Source organism: Eubalaena glacialis, chromosome 16 (assembly GCF_028564815.1).
Source record: "Eubalaena glacialis isolate mEubGla1 chromosome 16, mEubGla1.1.hap2.+ XY, whole genome shotgun sequence".
Lineage (NCBI taxonomy): Eukaryota > Metazoa > Chordata > Mammalia > Artiodactyla > Balaenidae > Eubalaena > Eubalaena glacialis.
The window spans coordinates 3,420,055-3,443,960 of NC_083731.1; the positions used below are offsets into that span (position 1 = coordinate 3,420,055).

The 23,906-nt window shown below is 47.0% G+C and overlaps 1 protein-coding gene across 1 annotated transcript in view; it reads right to left on the reverse strand.

Moving 5' to 3' along the window:
• The window catches only part of MYO16 (myosin XVI), a 422,800-nt gene that overhangs the window by 38,449 nt on the left and 360,445 nt on the right, over nt 1-23,906 (reverse strand). The window contains exon 31 of the mRNA XM_061170768.1: nt 17,447-18,445. Coding sequence (XP_061026751.1) covers nt 17,447-18,445 — 999 coding nt within the window. The remainder of the gene's footprint in view (nt 1-17,446; nt 18,446-23,906) is intronic.

Sequence of the window (23,906 nt, forward strand, 5' to 3'; positions counted from 1 at the left end):
GAGTGTTAAACTGGACAAGACACAATAGCCAAGATACAGAAGCAAGCCACTGATGGATGAATGGATAAAGAAGATGTGGTACATATATGAAATGGAATACTACTCAGCCATAAAAAGAATGAAATCTTGCCATTCGTGACTACATGCATGGACCTTGAAGTATCATGTTAAGTGAAATAAGTCAGACAGACAAAGACAAATTACTGTATGATTTCACTTATATGTGGAATTTAAAAACAAAACAAATGAACAAACATAACAAAACAGACACAGAGTCATAGATACAGAGAGCAAACAGGTAGTTGCCAGAGGGAAGGGTGGCAGGGGATTAGGGAAATAGGTGAGGGAGATCGAGAGGAACGAAGCCTCCAGTTACAGAATAAATGAGTCACGGGTATGAAATGTACAGTGTGGGGAATAGAGTCAATAATAATGTCATAGCTTTTAAACAACAAACAAAATCAAAAGGCCAGAGCTGTTGATTTCTACCTAAGAGCGTTCACTTGCAGAAGAAAACACTTGTGAATATTGGAAATCTATTCCTGACCGACGGTAGGAGATTTCATGTTTTCACTATTTTCCCACTAATTACCACTGATAATTATGTCATTATTGTCCTACAAATACACAAGGTTCATGCATAGTTGCTTTTTTAAAAAGTCTTACTTTACATGGTTTTACAATGTCGAATGTCAGGAAATTATAATCGATTTGGTCAGTGTTGACTCCTGGAATCTTGGCGGCTGGAGACGGGTGGAAGCCGGTTGACCCCAAGTCTACAGGGGAGGCTCCAGACCGCACGCCACTTTCAAAGACCACTGCTAAGGCCCGTGGGAGTCAAGCAAAGCACCCACAGTTAACATCTGTGTGTCTAACAGCTTTTTCTGACAAAATTTCTACAGCAGTGTTGTTGTAGTGGTTTTTTTGTTACTTCTTCTTCTTTCTTTTTCTTTCAGCAGAGATGTATTGAGCATCTAGTGTGCGCAGGCACCGTTCTAAGCACAGAACAATGAGTGTTTTGCTTTGCTTTATCTTCTCATTTTAAATAAACGTCCACTTTGCTCCCTAAATTTTGGTCATTTTTATTCTTTTTCTTAAAGAAGTTTCTCCTTCCCCCAATTGCATAAGTTTCAATTTCTTGAAAACAAAAAAACCCAGAACCTGTCCCAAACATAGAGGGTCCTGGCAGCAATGCATCTGATCCAGTCCTGGCTCCTAGGACTTGACTCTCGCTGGGAGATGTCACTGAATAAGGTGACAAGGGCGCATGACGTCTGGCTCTCACTGGTACTCCGTGAAAGCTTGCTGCTGTTTTACAAGATCCTCAGGGCAATGTCCGAGCAGAAAAAGCCTAACTCTTCACTGGTCACAGGACTGGAGTGCAAGTTTACCTGGGTGTCAGAGGTGTAAGTTCACGGAAGGGGATGTGTCTGGAAGAGGAGAGGAAGCAGGGTTTTGCTGGGAGACAGAGGCTAAGCAGAGGAACTTCTCTCAGGAAAGGGATGCAAAGATTTTCAGGGGAGGAGAGAAGCTTCTTACTAGGGAGGAAGATGACTCCTTGAATAAGTTTGGGGCGCTCGAGAAACACGTGAGTGCGGTGAGCGACTCAGAGAACTCCCTCCAAACCTACAGGCAGAGGAAAGTGGTAAAAGGCACAGGGGCTGGTCCATCCCTGGGAAACAGTGAGATGCCCTTGAGTTGGCGGCCACTCTGGGGGCTTTGTGTGAGCTGAATGAAGAGTGATGAGCCGTGGGCCAACCACGTTCCTCCTCTACACCAGGAGGCTTCTCCTGGGACGGAACACATAATTCTGAAGTCCTACACAGTTCAAATGGTATGCAAAGTATCAGCCAAGAGCTTTCAGAAATATATACCTAAAAGAAATGATTCCTTAAATGCTCCCATTCTAGAGGAGTGATAAGACACAATAAATGACAGGACTGTATGGAAACAATTGACAAAGTGCAAGAAGAAAAAGCACAGATGACTGTCCAACTATCTCGGGGGATTCAGGGATGAATAATCTGTAATAGTCATTGTGGGAAGCTCATTCTACTCAGCTGAGTTAATGTTGGCTGGGTTTCGTGTGTGTGTGTTAAAGCCTTTGACACTTAAAATGCCAACATGTACGGGAGATCCAGGGTGCATCCTAACAGGTGCCTCTTCTCAGGCTTCCGGATGGTGACTCGACACAATCGAAGGTGATCAACTCGAAGGTAATCGCCTCCAGAGCACCTTCAGCAGCAGACCAGGGGCAGAAAGGAAAGCCGTGCAAATGCCCAGGGATCCGCAGGAGAGGCGGGGGCTTCAGTGGCCAGGTTAGCCCCGCAGGGCGGGCATGGGGAGAAAACACTGGATTTGCGAGCAGGGACAGGATGTGGCGAGGAGGAGGGAAAAGGAAGCCACAATGTAGACCAGCAGCGTGAGTGCCTCGTGGGCTCTGGCCCAGCGCTGCCCTGGGGTGTGGGAGGAGCCTGGCCCTTCCGGGGCATCACCCAGGGAGTTCCAGCAGGTATCCGAGTGAAGGTGTGCCCGGAAGGAGGCTGTATCTGTAAAGTGTTATTCATCCGGCAACAAACGTGTGCAGCTGACCAGCTTCGAAGAGAGACTGGAAACGGAAAAGCAGTGAGAATTTAGACTCGGGCAGCTGCAGGAGGAGTGCGAGTGGGGTTTCACTGAGTTACAGACCCCTGGGAGCCCAGGCACTGGGAGTAAGCCAGGACCAGCGATGACGATGCGGGTAGGGCTGCGAACGTGGATTCTGAAGTGACAGCCGCCTACCCAAGGGTTAAACCGAGTGGCGATGATTTGAACAAGAGCATTTGTTAGGACTGAAAACGTAATGTCTAGGGGAGACTTAAAAATCTCTCGGGAGGGAGGATCTCTTCCAGGAAAAGTGACATTCCTACAAGTAAAGAGGCAGACGGCAGAGCACACGTGATAGTGGACACGACCGGTCAGGTGTAAGCATGGAGGGGGGAGCACACGGGATGGGAGGGTGGGTGGTTGGCAGAGGGGAAAGGCTCCTTGAAGCAGGGGCGGGTCTGACGGTACCAAATGCCACAGAAAGGTCAAGGAGAATGAGGAAGGACTGAGCGATGGAGTGTTTCTTTAAGAAGAATGCTAAAAAACATCACTTCTCTCTTGGTTACCTGGATTTGAGATAGCTTTAGGGTGTATTTTGGAAACGGATGAGATTGAGATCCAGGTTTCTGGAACGCAAGAGAAAAACAAACTATAGCTGTTTGACTGATTTAAGGTGGAGAGTGCTATGCAAGGCATAAAAAATGTGAAAATACATTTTAAACTCATTACTCATGCTGGCTATCATTCATTCCGCAACTCTATAGGAAAATTCCTCTTCAGAAAGGCTACTGCAGGGAGGAATGTGCTTGTTTTTTCCTATTTGGCATTAAGGAAAAGCACAAAGTCTGGGAGAGGAGCCTGGCAGGGTCCTGCTGCTTCTCAGCCTCTCGTTTCTAAAATTGAGAAGTCGCAGCTCGACTCTGCTGACAGACACACATAGATGGTGTGTCACTACACGTGGGTAGGACCGCTCAGACCCAAAATCGGCATCCAGCTTGTGTTAAACCAAATCTACGTTGAGTTCCAAGGAACAATGCCTTTTAAATCTCTTATTTCTCTGAAATCTTCCATTATCGCACATGAGGAAAAAACACACACACACACAAATAAGGATCTAGAGATCACTCCCCAGGCCCCCTGCACTCTAATAGGCTTCTAGGACATGAATAAGACTTTTTTCTTATCCGTGAGAGTATAACCCAGACGTTTGGCAGATCGCCTCAGAGAAAGACAAATGTCAAGCGTAGGGATTCAGGTAGACACAGTGGCTGGCCCTAAACTCAAACAGGAGAGAGATTTCACGTGTGGCGCTGTGTAAGGAGATAGATGTCAGCAGAGGGCACATTATCAAAGGGGTGTGGTCAGGGGGGCACATGGAAGGGGCGTGTGTTTTGAACGGCAGGAGTCTAACTGCCCCTGAGCCACGTGAACCAGACTCCATCACCCCTTTGCTAACAGTCCCAGAAATGGATCAAGAGAGGGCTTCCGTGTCTACCGGTGCTGGGGACCACACGAGGTCCCCATGCAATGACTCTTGTGGCAGCCGCATTCCACAACATGGTCATATGGCTGTAAGAACTGATCACTCAAGAAGCAGAAAAATACAACACTGCGGCGACTGGCGAGGATGGGTGGGTTGAGAACACGTATTAGCTGGACTTGCTTCTTACCCTGAGAGGCTAGAGCCGGCCCCCGGTGTTCCTCCCTACTTTTTATAAACCCCTTATGAATTCATCATTCTTGAATAGATCAAGATGGCTCTTGACCTTGTGTGTTGAGCAGTCTTCTGCGGGAGAAAGTGTCACCAAGACGCACGCTTGGGGTTAAGTCGGGTGGAAGGAAAGGGCTTCCTTGCCCACCCCGCCTTAGCTCCCGCCACCCACTCCCCTGCCAAGTCTTAGGAGATGTTTTGTGCTAAAAACACCAACCGAGGCAGGAAATAGAGTGATATCTTCAACAACATATGTGCTGAGCAGGGCAAGAATGTACCCATAGTAAAGCTAAAAAATGACTGTCAGTATAAATAAGGTTTGCAGAACCCAAAAAGGCACAGAGAATTATGTTGTGTCAACTTTCTTTTCAGTTTGACGAGCTGTGGCTCCTTTTGGGCCCAACTCTCCTGTCCCTGCCATCACGGGAAGAAGCATGGCCACCCTCTCCTTTCCCTGGAGCTCACCTCCCCTATAATGAGCTGAATATGCAACATCTAAACAACAAGCTGGCCTGGCCCGGAGACCCATTCCTCGTGTCTAATCTCATGGGTCACGCGGGTATTTATATAGCTGGTATTTTTACATTTCCTCAATGCCAGGTGGTAACATAAATCCAGGAGGCCTGCAACGCCACACCTGCACAGCTGCACTAGGTTGACAGGGTATGTCCTGGTTTAGGTGTGTGCTTTTCTCCAGAAAGCAAAGGTGGAGAGGACGATATTCCTTTTCTTTTATTGGGAGCTTTCGGTATTTGTTGACACTTGCATGGTGTCACATGGATGGGAGACTGGTAATACCTACCACCTGAAAAAAACAAGGAGGGTGCCCCCAAGACACCTCCATCAGGTTCTACATCCTTTCTCAGGGGAACAACCAACACCCAGCAGCAGATCCCTTTAGAATAAGAACTGCTTATTTATTTATGTTTTCATTTCCATGAGAATTGTATTGACTTTATTTTGTCTCTTGGTATTCAACCACCTTTATATTTAGCTCGTCCTGGAGCCCTTCTTGGATTTTTAATATTTAGCTAAATTGTTTAAGAACAACTACTTCAGTCCTTGAGAAATATATAATCTACGTTTGCTCCATTTCAGGGACACCAGCTTGGGCTCCCGTCGCAACAGGCTGTTCTAGTGCCTTCTGTTCGTCCCCTACCTTCACCACGTGAACCTCAGAACAACCAGAGACGTGGCTGAATCACTTACATGTCATACGAGACAAACTCTCACTGTTGGCATTCATTTCACTGATGTAGTTGCAGCCGGGTCAGAGGGAACCAGTAAAATCAGCAAAAGTTAAAAACCAAAAAGCAGCGGTATACACTGAGTCTTTTCAAAATCCTTGTTCAGAACTAATTATAACCTTTATCCACCCCAGATATTTAAGAGCCCCAAGGTCACAAGCCAGGACCAATGAAAACAGGCAGGAGCCACACACCTCAAGCCTCTGCCTGTGGGCACATTTCACGAGGAGGACACAGGGCAGGCCTGGGGCAAGACCCCCGGGGCTGGGGCTTGGGAACCCCGGAGGGCTCAGGATGGCAGTGATTTCCACTGGTGCAGAGACGTGGCCACATTTTAACAGCCTGGCGGTGCCCTGCACGTCTGTAGATCAGCCCCACTGCCCACCCCGGGTGGCTGCTAGGCAGCAGCTCTGAGGCCTTACATAACAAATTAAAAATATCTCTACAGACTTAAAGTCTTGTCAGAACTCTCCTCAAGCCACGTGGCCTGTTTCTTTGATGGCTCCCATGATTGTGTCCTTTACGGAAGTAGACGGGTGGACACTACTAATTCCTTGTGCCTGTGACTGAATGTCCCCGGAGCCGTCGCAGTGGCAGTGTCACATCACAGAGATGTCGGCCACTCGGGAAGGGTGGGACAGTGGGAGGGACACTGAGGGAAAGGCCGAGCTGATCTCAATGGCTTTCATCTCACCCAGAACTACAGGAAGAAAGCCCCTCGGAGCCAGTCAGGAGGTGGTGGTCCCATCCTCATGTGCCCACAACTAAGCATTTCTCATCCATCATTTTTAAAGTATATATGTTTACAAGTACATGAATATAGAAAAACCCTTTTCACACACCCTGGTGTAGTTCCTCCAAAACATCACTTGGTGATGCCATCACGTCCTTGCCTAAACCCTCCTCCTTTCACTGCAAGATGCACTGGTCTCAGCCTGTTTCTCTCACTGCTTTGGTTTCACCCTCCTCCTTCCCTCCAGACAAATCCTACCTTCCAGATCAGTGTTTCAAAGGACATATTTATGGGTTGGAAAATCAATTTAGTGGGTCACGATAAGCATTTAAAAACGAAAGAGAGTAGAATGAATTGAATAAAAATGCGGCATTTCACAAGCATTAAGGGTAAGCAGTTTGAGAAACCCAAACAGTATCTTCACGGACAATGTTTCTTGCTGCCTGGGTACCTCGGATTTCTCGTGTTTCCCTGCTGTGAGCTGCTTCTGAGCAGATCCCATATTTTACTTTTAAAATCCATACAATTTAGTACAACGCCCTGCACAAAACACACCCTCAATGCATATTTTGAATAAATGAATGAAGCCCGTCCTTCTCATTTAATGATTTTTTCCAAACCTCTTTGAAAACTTGAGGCAAGTAGCAAACAGCAACACAAATATTGTTGCTCATTGAATCATTTTGCCTGAAGTTAACCTCCAATTTTTTTAATCCTGAAAAGGACTTTGTGTCTTGGGGGCGATGTCATAGAATGATTTTATTGTCTGAAAAAATGGAACCTTTTCCCTAAAATCATTACAGAGGGTTCCTTAAGATGGATTCGACCCCTGCAGCAAGGGAAATGCTCTCTATTAGCAGCTGGACCACATTGCTGGGTTTTCTAATGATCATCAGATTAAAAAGACATTTTTATAATCCCTCATCACCACACAGAAGCCCAGTGCCTCTGCCCCCGTGTCGCTGTCCCAGCCTCTGGAGATTAGACATGATTTCCAGCCTGGATAAGTGAACTACATCAGTGAAATGAACGCCAGCCATTAGAGTTTTACTGTCTCGTTTGACACGTATGCGATTCAACCAAATCTCTGGTTGTGCTAAGTTTCATGTGGTGGGTGGGGGACGGACAGAAGGCACCGGAAAGCATGTTACGACAGGAGCACAAGCTGGTGTCCCTGAAATGGAGCAAACGTAGGTTACATATTTTTCTCAAGGACTGAAGTAGTTATTCTTTCTTTCAGTCTTTTAAAAAATTTTTAATTTTATATTGGAGTATAGTTGATTTACAATGCTGTGTTAGTTCCAGGTGTACAGCAAAGTGATTCAGTTATATATATATTCTTTTTCAGATTCTTTTCCCTTATAGGTTATTACAAGATACTGCGTAGATTTCCTGTGCTATACAGTAGGTCCTTGTTGGTTATATATTTTATACATAGTGGTGTGTATCTGTTAATCCCAACCTCCTAATTTATCGCCCCCCCCCTTCCCCTTTGGTAACCATGAGTTTGTTTTCTATGTCTGTGAGTCTGTTTGTTTTGTAAATAAGTTCATGTGTCATATTTTAGATTCCACGTATAAGTGATATCGCATGATATTTGTCTTTCTCTTTCTGACTTACTTCACCTAGTATGATAATCTCTAGGTCCATGAAGCAGTTATTCTTAACACAAGTTTCTATTAAAAATCCAGGAGAGGCTCCATTACAAGCTATATATAAAGGTGGTTAAATACCAAGAGACAAAATAAAGTCAATATAATTCTCATGAAAATTAAAAAAAAACTATAGTCTTCTGCTCTAGAGAACCTGCTGCTGGGCATTGGTTAGTTACTTGAAAAAAGACCTGTGAACTGGTAAGAGTATTGTGGGGGTTAGGCTACTTGAGTCATTTGTGCTCTGTATGTGCCCTCCATCCTGCTTCTAAAACCAGCCTGACCCCGTCCGGCTGTTGATCTCACCTGAGAACAGGAATTAAGCAAACCTAACTCCAACAAACAGATGTGACTTCAGGAAGTAATTTAAGGGCTGCAAGCTTTGGTTCCCTTTTCAGTAACGTGGAAATGCCTGAACAGGAATAGTTTTCACCCACTGCTTGGCTCAAGTCTTCTGTCTCTTACTTACTCCTTCCTGGATCTTTCCACATCAAAGGAGAATAATAAAACTAAGATCGAAAACATGCCTATTTGCTTGGGAATTACCCTGTTGTACGTAGAGCGCACAGGCCAATTCTTCCATTCTTTAAAATGGACATTTTGGCCAGGGGAGGGGTGGGGGGAAGGGTATGTTTGATCATGAGTCAGAGTTTTGGGTGTGAAGAAGCTCTTTTGTAGGTTTTGCAGGACTTTGGTAATACACAAATTCTCAGGTATGCTACCGTGAGTGTTCCATTGTAAACGTGTGTCATCTCGGCTCCAGTTCATGTCTGCCATGCTTTGGTCCCTGCATATTTTAGGACCGAGTCATCTGTGTGGGGAGGAAAGCGAACTAGATTGTTGTTGATTGGCTTATTACGATTAACATGTATTAGTGAATGTAAAATTGCAATTGCCCAGTGTATTGTCAGTGTACAATGTCTAAGTATGAACATTTCTGGTTTCAAGGAGAAACCAGAAAAAGAAAGAAGTGAAAACCAGCATAGAAAAACGTCTGAGAAGCTTCACACACAGCGGGTGTGAGGTGATAGCTGCTGACTCATGGGATAGGGCAGTGGGTAGAATGACATTGCATTTAGCTGGCTCTCAGGTGGTGAGGAATTTTCTAGGCTAATCTGAGAATTAATCATAAAAATGATTCAAGTCAGCCTAAAGAACCTAAACACTCTTAGGTAATTAAGAAACAGCTTTTTCTCTTCCAATCCTCTTAAGGAGAGAGAGAACATGGCAGCGGTCCAGCTCCTCTTTAGGAAAACTTTCCATGTACCCTGTCACTTCTAAGAGTTTCTTCACAAAGGGAAGAAAACCCCGGGATATTGTATTCTGTGGCAATAATGAGATGCCGATAGCCAGGAAGGTCTTTATTAACTTGCTTGGGGAGAATTGCTGAGTGGCTTAGAGGATAAAGCACTGGGTTTCTCTTTGGAGCCCCCAGTGGGCATTTAATTCAAAATCTAGTCTAGAGACCCCCAACACACAATGGCTGCTTGCTTTAACGGGTTGATGGTATGAAAAATATTTACTGGTTAGGAAAGATAATCCACTTCTGAAAAGACTGCCCTTTTTTCCAGAATTCCAGGTGCAAAAGAGTCTCCGCCCACTGACTGTGCATTAGAGAACAGCCGAGCTGGGATGGCTTCTCTGCCTCTTCCGGCCCATCTCAAAAATGATGAACTATTTGTGCAAGATACCTATCTCTGGTCTGAAGGCATGCTGGCAGCTGTAGACTCACAGCCAAGACGTTAAGGTAATTTCCTAGGATAATTCACACTAGTCAAAGGGTAACTTTTTGATCAGGTTGATCTAAGTATTTAATTGTCACAACTCTCCAGTTGGTTTGGCTCCTGGGTTTCAAAGAAGAATGAAGCAGCTGTGCCTAGTGGAAGTACCAAGCTCAGGAGACCTCTGAGTTTAAGATTCTCCCAACAAACATTTATTGAGAGGCTCTGAGTACGGGCCTGACACTATTTTTTTTTTTTCAGCCATGTTTCTAATTTTGCCATTATCTATATTTTTGTCTCTATAGCCACGTAACTTAGGAAATAAAAAGTTGCCATAGAGACACAGATGAGGAGGGCTTTTTTGGGTGTGCCTTTCTCCCGCCCCAATCATGCTGGCTGTTGAGAACCACTTCTGATCATCTGTGCGGCCCTTAGCGTGGCCCCGGGACAGGGTGAGAGGTCACTACAGCTTTACTTTTTGGCTGGTCCTGAGCAGGCATCTGAGACGCTCCACCCCCAGGATGGACACTCACATCCCAAAGAGTCAAATACTTCCTTAAGGAAAGATGCTGGGTGAGCGCTTTGCAAGTGAAAACAACTGCTGTGAGCGATTGCTCACCTGTAATTAGGAACTGTTCCCAAGCAAAACCTCACAGAGGCTGAGTCAAAGGCAGACAGAAAGCGAGCAAGCAATCCTTTTGAATGTGAGGAATTATTCTGGCCCAACCTGTGTGCTGTGGGTCCCTGACACTAGGGAGGACAGTCTGTGGGACCAGAGAGTAGAAAGGGTTTTATCAAGAAGGTGAGGACAAGGCGAAGGGGCACTCAAGGAACATGCCCTCAGCTCAAAACCCACACTTGTGTGTCCCTTAGGAACATTTACAACAGTTTTATGTGGCCTTTTGCTTTTTTGTTTTTACAAAAAGAAAAGTTTTATGCATCCTCTTCCCATATCTTTTCCTGGTAGGGAGTTTATCTTTAACTTCAGAAAGGAATTACTTTCTGAGACAGGGACTGGGTATCATTTTTACACTTTAATTGTTTTTTGGAGACTAAGAATGCCACAGTAGAAAGGACCCAGGGTCTGGGAGAACAGACACGTGTTTGATTCCTGACTCTGGGACTGATCAGTTTCTGCGATTATGGGAAAATCACTTCATCCCTCAAAGTCTACGACTGCTCATTGGTGGATGGAGAGGCTGACAGCTGCTCCTCTGGCTTCACAGACAGGACCTGGGGAGAAGAGGGATGTCTGCATGCCTGGCCGACAGGAAAGAGCCACTTACAAACATCAGCTATTAATACTATTAACAGAACACCATGAGCCACGTTCCAGAGCGTTTCTGGGTAGTTCCCGTTCCCTGAGGTCACATGCACATACCCAGAATTGCTACTCTCGGTTTGGTTCCCTTTCTTCCTTTGGCTCTTACTTTGTAGGGGAGATCCTAAGGGTTAATGCTGAATTCTCGCGGGACAGAAGAGGAACGTTGGAGATGCTTCCAGGCCTTGCCGTGGAGCTTCCAGGTAGGAAGCTCATCCTGCCCTGCTTCCATGCGCCCTCTGTTTTCTCTCTCTCTCCTTCAAGGCTCATGGCCGGATGCTAAAAGGACCAGGTACCCTGAACTCAGGTTCAGAGGCAGGGCTCACCACACATGGGCTGCTCTGGCTGCCATACCGGCTCCCCTCTGCACCTGGGAAGCTAACTCCACGCCCCATCATTGTACCCATCACCCTTCCTGCCCACGTGCCAGCCCTGGCGTGAGGCTCTCCTCGACTGCAGCCGTCACGCACTTCCCCTCTGGGCTGCCAGGCACGCCAGCTGTGCACATCTGCTGCAGCGGCCCCGCACCGTGCCCTGCTCACCGACACTTTGTGATGAAGTCTGTGCCACCTCTCCCCAAACAAGGTACAAGCAAACCCCTGGGGTTCACGGGCCACTTGGGGTTCAGTTGCGGACCCACTCATGGTTTATAGCCTCCACGTAAAGCCTCTCATTGAAATGGGATGGACCCACCTGCCACCCGTACTGTCTGGACGGGGCAGGGCGCACTGATTTCTTTCCCTCTACTTTGGATTCCCCGTGGCAAGCCCCGTGCTCACATTAAGCGAATGCTTTTCGGATGACTACAAGGGAATTAGCTCTACAAGTTAATGCAAGTCCTGTTTATGGGTCCCTGGTTGCACAATTTCCCTGTGTGAATTCTTGGGCGTTTAGAGAGAGGAGGTGCCGTAAACCGGGAGAAAAATGTCACCGCATTCACAACAAATATTAGGCATTTTTTTCAACTGTCCAGTTTAACATAGAAGACAGAGAGCTTTGTGCTCTTAACATAGGTACGTGTGGCTACTGATCAATTCACTCCGCTTGAAAGCTCATTTCCAAGCGGAGATGGACAAAGTATTATTTCTATTGGACGCCTGGGGAATTAGAAACACTGCAATGGCCAGTGGCCAGTCCCAAACACAGATACTGCAGCAGGGCCAGGAACTGGGTGAAAATGTCCTTTTCTCACGGAGAGATCTACTCTCCTTATGTGAAAGCTCAGGTTCACTGATGCGGTAGGGGGAGCCATTTCCACAGCTCATCCTCGCCTGATAGCCGCCTAGTGATAAATGGACAGCTTGCTTCTCTGGGGACGTGAAGCTCGTCTTCCCCGAGGACTTACTCATTTGGAAAATGAGGGAAACTTAGGGTTGATTTAAAATGGTTCCAGAAGGCAGTGGAATTCCTTCCTTTCACAGGAGGGAGACCTTTATGTGAGGCAGGAGTGCACTCAACTACACATCAGTAAACTATGTGCTTGCTCTCCACGCCCTTTATAATTTTCATGAAGCCTCAGGCCACCACCCCTCACAAATAAATCACCATGGAGAGAAAGCAAAGCGGCTGGGGAGCGAGAAAGATTAACAGCTCGGCACGGATAAACTGCTAGTAGAGCCTGCATGGAGGCAGGAAGCCTCCGGGATGTCAAGCCCTGCATCCCATGATGGGATGTAGACATCCACACGAGGAGGACCAATTTCGTAGGCCGCAATTTCATTAGAATGCATCACAGATTAAATGAAGATGGTGTCGAAACTTCTGTCTCAAACACCAGGAGCAGAGAATGGCAATTTAGCAACACTGTCCTTGAGCAGGTCAGAGGTTTCTGCCTGTAATCCTGTGATAGTTCACTGATTTTAAAGCATCTTCTCGTTGCTGAACAATGCATAAGTAATTGTACTTAATTTGGCAGTGAGGCGTCAAAACCTCATACAATGTTGATTTAAGATGCAACCGTATGTCTTTTGGGACCTTGATCTTTCATGCTTAGTTCTGTTTGGATGTGATACTTAGAAATCCACACTTGTTGTTGTAGTAGAAAAGTTGTCTGCACAGCTGCCCACGTCCGGGGCTGTGCTCAAAAAACCTGTGGAAGATCTCGCAGGCCGGTGTTGTTTTGGTGGAAAGCTAACTCCTGAGAATGATTTTGGTTATATCATGAAAAACGAGTCTCCAGCATCCAGAGGTGGCGTCTGTCCTGAGCAACAATTTCACATTCACGAGGCTCAAAAGGATTGACTGGTCTGTACTAATTAAAGTGACTTAAGAATAAACCTTTTATTTTTTCTAAAGGACTTTTCTAATAAAAGATTTATAAATATTTATTACTAAATTGATTTGACCTTGGGACATACTTCCAAATAATCCATTGATGGTGGAGAAAACTGGAGATGAGCTAAGAAGATTGGCCACAGAGAGAGTTCATTAATCTATTCTCTACTTTTGTATGTTTGAAATTTTCCATAAAGCCGACTTTAAAAATAATTCTTTTGAAAATAAATGGCCCTATGGAATCAAGTATCATGCTGTAAAAAATTCATTTAAATAATACTTTGATTTAAAAACTCAAAATATTCTTACTTGGAGTGTTTATGCAATGAAATTAAATATTTGAAATTAAGAGTAATTGCCATTTGGCTTCAGTGGTTCTTATGTGTAAAAATGCCACAAGGGCCAGATTTACCAAATATACTTATATGTAAAACTGCTTTTTCTTTTTTAGGTAGGTTTTCGTCAAATGTATTTAATAAACACCTATTATATGCGAAGAAATATTGTCTATATTTTTTGTTGTCAATATAATTTTTAACTACCTATTTATATCATGTAAACTAAGGATGCACAGTATCAGAAAGTAACAAAATAATGTTTTTTCACAAAATATTCTGCAAATCAGACTCCTCCAGGTTCTTCTCCAGATTTCTGAGCTGTACTGCATTGTTGTCAATGCCCGATCATCCTGATCTTTTTCAAAGGGTACAGAATAACATGCTCATTTTACTTCATGTTCTAGATAAACAACCAGCTGCCATGGAGCCATCTGGAACAATGGCGCACCCTCGTGGCCCCAAGAAGCCAATGACTCTCCCCCTGCATTTGAATTAGGTCTCATAATTTTTGAAACTAAGTAACTATAAATAATTAGCATAATAATATTAATCATATTATGGCATCAGATGAAAAACACCTTGTGAATGAATGGGATAACCAGAAAGTCACACACAATTAAACATTTAGTCATTCTTCATTTTAAGGGCCCAGTGGGTATTCCATAATTGTATACATCCATGATCTGTAAAGTACATGTTTGGAATTTTTGACTTTATGAAACAGTTTTCTCCATCCAAACTGTAGGACTCTTACTTGTTGCACCTCAGGTGAGCAAATATGAATTTCTAAAGGCTTATCCTCTGTTTTTTGTTTTTTTTTTCCCTGCAGTCCTGGGCAGGTAGCCAAGACAAATGCCCCTGGAGCCAGAATCACTGCATTCTAGTCAGGCTGTGTCTCTCAAAGGAGGGAGACTTCGAGCAAGTTTAATCTCTATGCCTTAGTTTTCCCATCTGTAGAATGGGGATGCTAACAGCAGATACATTTTAGTCTTGTGAGAACTAAAGAGGTTATTAAAACAATGCCTGGAGCATAGTAAGCACTGCAGCTACTTGCTGCTGATACTACCCCTCCCAGGCTGCAGTCACATCTGTCACCTGCACAATCACATTTTGTCTATATCTGCATCCTGGACTCTTAGAATTTCTGTGACTTGTGTACCTCAAATTGAATAGCCAAGAGTCTATAGAAAATGAACTGTTTTGAGGGACATAATATTTATGAAATCCCACCTGGATATTAAGTCTATGCAGTAGTGACGTTGTAGAATTAAACACCAAAGGACCTCATTTTCTATATGCAACTCACCATCCTTTATATTTTAACTGGAAATACCTTTAGCAGGGTAATAAGGAGCAGTTTAATCTCTTCAAGGTCACTTTCTAAAGAAGCGAGGGGAATATTTTGAACCCTTCTGCAATCTGCAGTGCAGTTTCCCCATATCACAACGGTCCAAGAAATGAGCTGTAATTAATTCAGGTGCATTGAGGCGGAATTAGCCGCCCACTGGATTATTTGGTAAGAAAGCTACTTCAGGTGAAGAGAAGAATATCTTGAAATATAAAAAAGAGTAAAGAAGAAGATTTAAAATCTTAAAGGGGAGAAGTCCCAGGACTCTAGTAAGTCACGAATACCAGCCATGCGATTCATTCCGAAGAAAATGGATTACTGGGCTTCAGGATCACATTGTGTAAACCCTAATAATCATATAAGCAGCTCCAGTGATTAGCTCCAGCATCAAGACTATTTTTTCTTCCAAGTCTTCTCTTTAAGCCCCTTTGACATTCTAAAAGAATAGCCTGTACGATCCCAGGAGGACACGTCCTGCACGCTGGTCAACGTGTCTCCTACATCATGGCCCATCGGGAATCACACCGGTCTCAGCTGCACAGTTGGACTCCTGTCATCTGGTGCGAGGGGACGAGCCATCTCCTACTGCAGTTTCCTGTTATTACAGCCACTGTGCTGGGGCAGAAGCTGCCAATTCATAGATTTATGAGAAAGTCGCAAGTGGCTCAAGACAATCTTTTCAAAATAAAGAGTGTTTTGTAAAAGCCCACAGTTGAAAAATAGGTATTTTATAATTTTAGAGTTGCACTAACAATGTTGTACTTGAGGTTTTGATACATGTTCCCAAATACCGGTTAACGTTACCAAGGGTAAATATTAGCACTTCCACACACCCTGCCTGGCGGCCTCACTGGAATCCTACCCTCAAGTCCTAGACTTCGGGATTTCCAAACGGTGACGCCTGTCTACAAATCCATTAATTTCACTTTCTTGAATACAGCCGAGAAGAATTCACCCAATTCCCATCTATAGTAAAATTTGGTTTTAATAAACTTTTAGTTCCGAAAGCAAATAGTCATTTGTTCATTTAAGGCTGTTCTCTTAGAGTCCATTTTGTTCCTTGGAATGAAACATGTGACTTGTGAAATTCAAGCCATCTCCTACTTACAAGGACAATTTCATTTATTAATGGCCTGTAATTAAGAAGAAATTGTTAGCTAAACAAACAATTAGCTTATCTGACTGAAGAATAAATGGGGGGTAGGTTATTCACTCATCTGCTAAGTGTTCTTAGTCTTGACCTACTTTTCACTTATTGAGAATGTTTTGTAGATTTTCTAGAGTTTTGGGACCTAATCAAATGACGAAAGCCAATATATTTATGTATTTTCTTTAGGAGAAAGAGCAGGTGAACACGTACATAAAATGTCACGGCATAAGTTTTTATCTCCAGTCCTACCACCTGACCTTAAGGAAGGCGTTTAACCTCCTCGCCTTGAAGTTTCCCATCTCTGTAAAGTGGGGATGCTAGTAGTTGCCATCTACATTCGGGTTAATGGCATCATGGTCGCGGGACCTGCTACAATTTCCTTAAAGAGAAGATGCTTTGTATTAACGTAATTCCCCTCCCCAATACAGAACGTTGGAAAATATTTTGGTTCTGTATAAAAGCCTTAAGATGTTTTTTGGAAGATGACTACATTCTCTGTGATTATTAAGAGAATCTGTGCCCAAATGGCACCTCTGGCTCAAAGGCAACCTCGTCTGAATGAATTAGCACATGGTGAGCTACTTACAAGAGATTAGCAACAAATTCTTAACGAGGGTTTTTTTTTTTTTTTCTTGCTTTGCTAGCTACCTTCTGCTTTTATATGGACACAAAATAAATACTTTTTAATACAGGCAACAGCCTCTGGCTGCCACAGCTTAGCCCTGAGCTCACTTGACTGGCCTGTCAACAGCTAACTAGTTACGAGGCAGAGCTGCTCAATGAGAAGATGCAGATATAACAGAACTGAGTTAAAATTTTCCTTGGGTGGCAAAGGAACGGAACAAAAATCATTCATTCAAAACTACATAGCGCAAGTGGTACTGAGTGAGTGTAAGAGAGTAACCGAGCAGGTAACCGTCCCAGATGCCGGGAGTGGAAGTGAGATGGACAGCAGGGCGGAGACACTCGGGTTAGCCGTGAGCTGTAAACCAAAGGGGCATCTCGGCATAATGTGACAAAAGTGCCACTTCCATGTTGCAAGTGAATATTATCCGGAAACGGAAATCAGCGGCTCAAGCTGAGCCTTTGCTCTAATACTTCTCAAGTCACAAGGGTGCATTAAACCCAGTTTTAGCGCTGTGGCAACGTTGTTATATCGTGAACTTTTACCTACGAGACGGAAAGATCCATTCGTACCTACCTGGCCATACTGGTTGCATAAGATGTTTGGTTTTTTGTTTAAGTTGGTACCTGCTCTGAACGACCCCCGCAATGACCTCAAGCGTTCCTTAAACCGTATCTACGGGCACATCGGCACACATCCGCGTCTGCAGCTACGCCTCTACCTCCGTGTGCGAAATTCACCTTCGGCTTCGCGGATCCTCCGGCCCGCCGCCGACCTCCGGAGCACGCTCCTTCCCGAGCTGAAGAGGCTGGCCAGCTCGTCCAGGGGGCTGCCCACAGGCCTGCAGTCCGGGGGGCTGTAGGCGGCCGGAGAGGGGGCGCCGGGGGCGGCCTTCCTGGGCTCCGCCCGGGCCGCCTTCCCGGGGGAGTGCGGGCTCCTGGGGCCGGGGCTGCAGGGCGCGCCCGCGGGGGCCGAGGTGGGCCTCGGGGGGCCCCGGGGCGGCTCCGCCGGCCTCCCCGCGCCGGGCTCGGGCGCGGAGGTGCAGTGCGCGGGCGGCCGGGGGGCGGCGGCGGCCGTGGGGGGACGGGGGGCCCCGTGCGGCCCGGCGAACGCGGGCCGGTCGCCGTCGCCCTCTGGGGCTTTGGGGTGCTGCGGGGACGGGGGCCCGGCGCCCTCGGGCTGCACGGGGTACTTGAGGCTGGTCTCCAGGACCGGCAGCCTCTTCACCTCCAGGGGCGTCAGGGGCGACTCGTCGGACGCCGGGGAGCAGGTGACCGGCGTCGGGGGGAACACGAGGAGCGGGGGCCGGTGCGGCAGCAGGTCGGGGAAGGGCGCGGGGATGCCGCACGCGTCCCTGCAGGGCCCGCCGGCGTCGCCGTCCTCCGCGGGGAGGGGGCTGCGGCCGTCGCGCGGCGGAGGGGGCGAGGCGGACGCCGAGACGCCCGCCCCCAGGCCGCCGCCCTCGGGGGGCGCCCAGTACTTCATCTCCTCGTACACGGCCTCCGCCGGCTCGGGGCTGCCGGCGCGGCCCAGCATCTCGATGTACACGGGCTCGGGCTCCGGGGGCGCGGGTGGCACCCTGCGCCGCGCACCGCCGGCCCCCGCCGCCCCCGGCCGGGCGCCCGAGATCTCCTCCGAGGAGCCGCTGAGCTTGGTGTGCGGGCTCCGCGTGGGCTTCCGAGGCGGCATCTTCTTCACGGTGCTGTAGTCGTCGCTGTGCGGCCGCGGCCGGCTGAGAACTGGGCGAGGGCGGAGAAGGGGCGGCAGCGTTAGCGGGACCCGGGCCGAGCCTCGCGCAGCGCCTGGAGCTGCCCGGGCGCCGCGACCGGCGAGGACCCGGCCTGCACCCTCCACCCTCCAGGGTCCCGTCCTCCCCCCCCCGCGGGGTCCGGGTCCCTCCACCCTCCAGGGTCCAGTCCTCCCCCCCCGCGGGGTGCGGGTCCCTCCACCCTCCAGGGTCCAGTTCGCTCCCCCCTGCGGTGTCTGGGTCCCTCCACCCTCCAGGGTCCAGTCTCCCCCCCCCCCCCGCGGGGTCCGGGTCCCTCCACCCTCCAGGGTCCCGTCCTCCCCCCCCGCGGGGTCCGGGTCCCTCCACCCTCCAGGGTCCCGTCCTCCTCTCCTGCGGGGTCCGGGTCCCTCCACCCTCCAGGGTCCAGTTCTCCCCCCTCCCTGCGGGGTTCGGGTCCCTCCACCCTCCAGGGTCCAGTTCGCTCCCCCCTGCGGTGTCTGGGTCCCTCCACCCTCCAGGGTCCAGTCTCCCCCTCCCCCCCGCGGGGTCCGGGTCCCTCCACCCTCCAGGGTCCCGTCCTCCCCCCCCGCGGGGTCCGGGTCCCTCCACCCTCCAGGGTCCAGTTCTCCCCCCTCCCTGCGGGGTTCGGGTCCCTCCACCCTCCAGGGTCCAGTCTCCCCCCCCCCGCGGGGTCAGGGTCCCTCCACCCTCCAGGGTCCCGTCCTCCCCCCCTGCGGGGTCCGGGTCCCTCCACCCTCCAGGGTCCAGTTCTCCCCCCTCCCTGCGGGGTTCGGGTCCCTCCACCCTCCAGGGTCCCGTCCTCCCCCCCCCCCGTGGGGTCCGGGTCCCTCCACCCTCCAGGGTCCAGTTCTTCCCCCCCCCCCCGGCGGGGTCCGGGTCCCTCCACCCTCCAGGGTCCAGTTCGCTCCCCCCTGCGGGGTCTGGGTCCCTCCACCCTCCAGGGTCCAGGTCGCTCCCCCCTCCAGGGTCTGGTTCTCTTCAACCTCAGGGTCCGTGTCTCCCCGCACTTCGCACGACTGCCAAGGGGAAAGCGAGTTTTGATCTCGGAGGGGGAGGACAACTCCCACCAGTCGAGGAAGAGGTAAGGTGGCCAGTAAGGAGGCCCAGGATTGCCAGCCGCCTGCAGCGGGAAGGGCCTGGGATGCGGCGGGGTGGGCACCTTCCATCTGCGCTGGAACCTACTTACGCCTGGGTTCTAAGGGCCTGATACACGTGTGGACCAAGTACTGGCTGAACTGCTCCTCATGGTTTTTAGAGAAGAGAAAATAGGAGACTGGGGAGAACAAGCAAATTAGAGGTGGTGCCCTGTGGGTGTTTCCTGTAGGAAATACCTAAGCTGGTTTATTTAAATGGTCTAAAACGAACACGACAAAACACCAAGGAAAACAACTACATGCGTGGAGAGATTGTTTTTCTAAAAAGAACGTTGTTAAAATGATGCCAAGGGCTTGTTTTACAGTTAATTAATATATTTGAATCCTAACACACTTAACAGGGAAATCAAGAGTGTTGTATTTCACTAAGAACTTAAGTGGCAACTTCGTAAATTGAAAAGAAGGAAGATATTTAGAAAAACAAAAGAGCATAATATTAGCGAGAACTAATTTTGAAAGAGGCAGAAAAACTACTTAAATATGACTCAAAACATTTATTAAAGTTTAAGTCAAAAAATTCTAAAAGACTTCTTTTTCTAATATTTTTTACTATAAATTATAGATTTTATTAAATATAATTTCTCTGGAGCCAAGATGTTAATTTTAGAAAATTACATACAGTTTTACTAAAATATCAAAACTTCTCAAAAATCTTGAACTATCTTACCAATTTGGTGCTTTGCTAATCTGTAGGAATTCTTGATCTGAATAAGCACATCTAATTTTGCTGAGTTCCTGAGTTTTAAGGCAGCCAGGCTTTTCTCTCATTATGACTGCATATAAGACAGTATCCATCTCCACTTTCGGAGTGACAACTCCACTTTTAGGGTTAAAATTAAAGGCTTTGGAGTCAGATGGACTTGGATTCAAACCCCAGCATGACCACCCTTTCATGCTATCATTCATTTAGTCGTGCATTTAACCAGTATTTATTCAGAGACACATTAGTGAATACACAATAATTGTCCCCTTCCTTCCTCTGCCCTCCTGGGCAAAGTCAGACAATAAAAAAAGTAAATAAAACAAACGAGTTAATTCCATAGCATGTTAGAACATGATACATGCTATGAGGTGGGAAACTACAGGCCATAATAAAGAGTCACAGAACTGGGTCTGTGTGTGTGTGTGTGTGTTTGCGGGGTAGCATTGGTGCAAATTATAAGTTTAAAAGAGGTCTTGGTCACATCTTTCTGTGCTTCAGTATAGTCATGCATAAAATGGTGATATCACTAATCATCTCAGAGGAATAAAATAATGTATGTAAAGTGCTTAGCTCAGATGCTGGCACTTCGTAAACACGAAACAAATGGGAGACATCCAGATGAGAATGGAAAAGAACAAAGTTAATTTTCTAACTCAATGGATATCTTTGAAGGCCAGTATTATACAGGGTTCACCAAAGCAGCCAACTTTTAAGAGTAGAAAATACCCAAAATGTACAATTCTGTAATTAATGAACATTATCCCAAAGGCTTTCAAGGTACTAAAACACAGCAACTCATAAGCTTCTCCTAGAAAGTTAATGAACCAAACAAAATTTTAACATTAGTATTATAGAGTTGTTCTGAAGATTTGAATAATTTAAAGGACTTGTGGCAGATTGTATTTTACAAAACTGGCTTCAACAATATTTTTAGTCCTTCATGCTCTTCTAGAACCTTGAAGCTGGAAGGACCTCTGTGACTGCCCCATGAGTAAAATATGGCAAAAGGAATGCTGCCTGCCTGCTAAGGCTGGGTCAGGGGCAGTGCAGCTTCTGCCTGGCTCTTCGTCTCTCGGGACACATCTCTTGGTGGCCCTCATCTCTGAGAAGACTGCTTACTCTGAAGCACCCATGCTGTGGAGAACATGTGGAGAGGCCACACAGAGGTGAGAGAGATGCCAGAGGACCCCATCTGCTCCAGCCCTCAGGTGTCCAGGTTTCCCCAGCCCAGACACCAGAAATGTAATGAACTGAGCCTGTGGACCATCCCAGGCCCGGTCGCTGTCTGACCACAGCTGTGAGAGAGCTTGCATGAGAAGGGCTTAGCTGATACCCAACTAGTAGAATGGGGAGAGAGGGAGAGAGAGAGAGGATGATAAAACCTTTGCCATTTTAAGCTACTACATTTTGGAGAGGTTTGTTAGATAGCAATAGACAACTAATACAGATATTGGTACTGGAAGTGGAGTGCTGCTATAAACCAAAAAAAAAACCCAAACTTTAAAAGCCTGGCAGTAGCCTTGGGAAATTGGAGGAGTTTTTTTTTGGTTTTTGTTTTTTTTTAAATATTTATTTATTTATTTATTCATTTACTTATTTTGGCTGTGCCGGGTCTTAGTTGAGGCAGGCGGGATCTTCGTCGTGGCATGTTTAGTTGTAGCATGCGGACTTCTTAGTTGCGGCATGTGGGATCCAGTTCCCCGACCAGGGATTGAACCCGAGCCCCCTGCATTGGGAGCGTGGGGTCTTACCCACTGGGCCGCCAGGGAAGGAGGAGGAGTCTTGAAGAGACTGTTAGCAGAAGCGTGACGCCCAAGAAAGCTCTTGGTGATGTTTAAAGGAAAGTGAGAAAGTTGCTGGATGCTGAAGGAAACATAACCCTTTTTATACCTTTGTGGAAAGTTTAGCAACACTGTCACCTGCAGTACTGTGGAAACCAGACAACACACTTAAGGAACTGGATGATCTAGGTAGGGAGATCTTTAGACCGAGTGTAAAAGCAGCCTCCTGGATTCTTCTACTTTCCTGCAGGAAAAATGAGGGTAAAGAGATAAGCTAAAGAAAGAACAAACTGTTATCTATAAAGGAGCCTGGGCTTTCTGAGTTTGAAAATAAAATGGTTTCTCACTGGGCCATCAGGATAGCAAATAACTCTGAAGTTAAGAAATGACTTGTAAGCAGAGATTGAATCTGGGGCATTTTCAGGAAAACATGATCTAAAGCTGAAGCCAAGGTCATGACTATGAACCCCTTTATTAAGACCTCAGAAAGATTTCAGGGGGTGCTTCACTGGACCTTTTCAAAGAAACAAAACCACAGGACTTCTAAGGATATCAAGAGTATTGCCCCACAGAAATCTTGCAGAAAAGAAAAAGTAGAGAGGAGATTATCTCAAAGAGATTTGTGGATGTGGCTTTTGACTAAAGGAGTAGATTATAAATTGATTCACAGGAAACTCGCAAAGCTTTTAAAGGAATTGTATCAGCTGCGCTGAAAGAGATATGATCAATACAAAATAAAGAGGCTCTGGTGCTTCAAAATTTTATGAGCAGGAATCAGGCTGAGAAAATGACCAGCCCCAAACATGTCACCTCTTGTGGACGAGGAAATAATATCCAAAGGTGAGCCAAGATTCCGTAGCATGGACCTAATGGCCATGGAAAATAATTTCCGGGCACCAGGACTAAATCCTAACCAAGGCACAAGCAATGTGTTAGTTGTGTGGAGAACAGGCAACTTGTCTTCGATAGTTAGGGACGGTCCTGGAGGTGCTGCCCACCTAAGGAGCCTTACCTGAGCAGCCAGGATACATGGACCTGATTTAGATGCTGGGATTTGGGGCTTGGACCTGAGCCTGATGTGATGATGGGATAAGGCTCTGGGGAGCATGGGAGAGGGATGAGTGCATCTTGCATGTGGGAGGGATGTGAATTGTTTTGTCCAGAGGATGGATTGAGGCAGCCTGTATTTTCCAAAAATTGGCCACGATAGTTTTCCCAGTCCTATCAAGAGTTCGAGTCTATTTCACCTTCCTCAACCTGGAGGCGCCTTGGAGACTGTCTGGTGGCAGTGGTGGAAGTGATGCTGTGTGGCTTCCAAGGCTGCTCATCAAAGGTAAGAGAGTGACCGCCCGGCGTTCTCTTTCCTGGAGCAGGCACCGGGGACACACTGATTGTCCACGTAAGAAGTCCAGCTACCCTGAAGCTGCCAGGCTGCACAAACCGGGTGGAGAGACCACCTAGACACAGAGATGGGCAAGCAGTCCCAGTCCTTAGACATCTATGGGCACCAGGCATGCAAGTGACCAGCTTTCAGGTGATTCCAGCCACCACATGCAGCTTCATGGAGGACCTTGAGGGACAGCCACACAGATGAGCCCAGCTGACACCCAGAACCTGAGACAGTAATAAAATAATCGTATTTTATTTAAATATCCAAGTTTTGGAGAAGTTGGTAAGCAACAATAGATAGCTGGTATGATAGTCCCTCAAGGTGTGCTTTAGATGCAGAGGAAAGCTTTTTTGAATTAAACGATGATAAATAAAAGTGGCATGGGTTGTCAGGAGGCAGTTGAGAGACTGGCCTCTGGAATC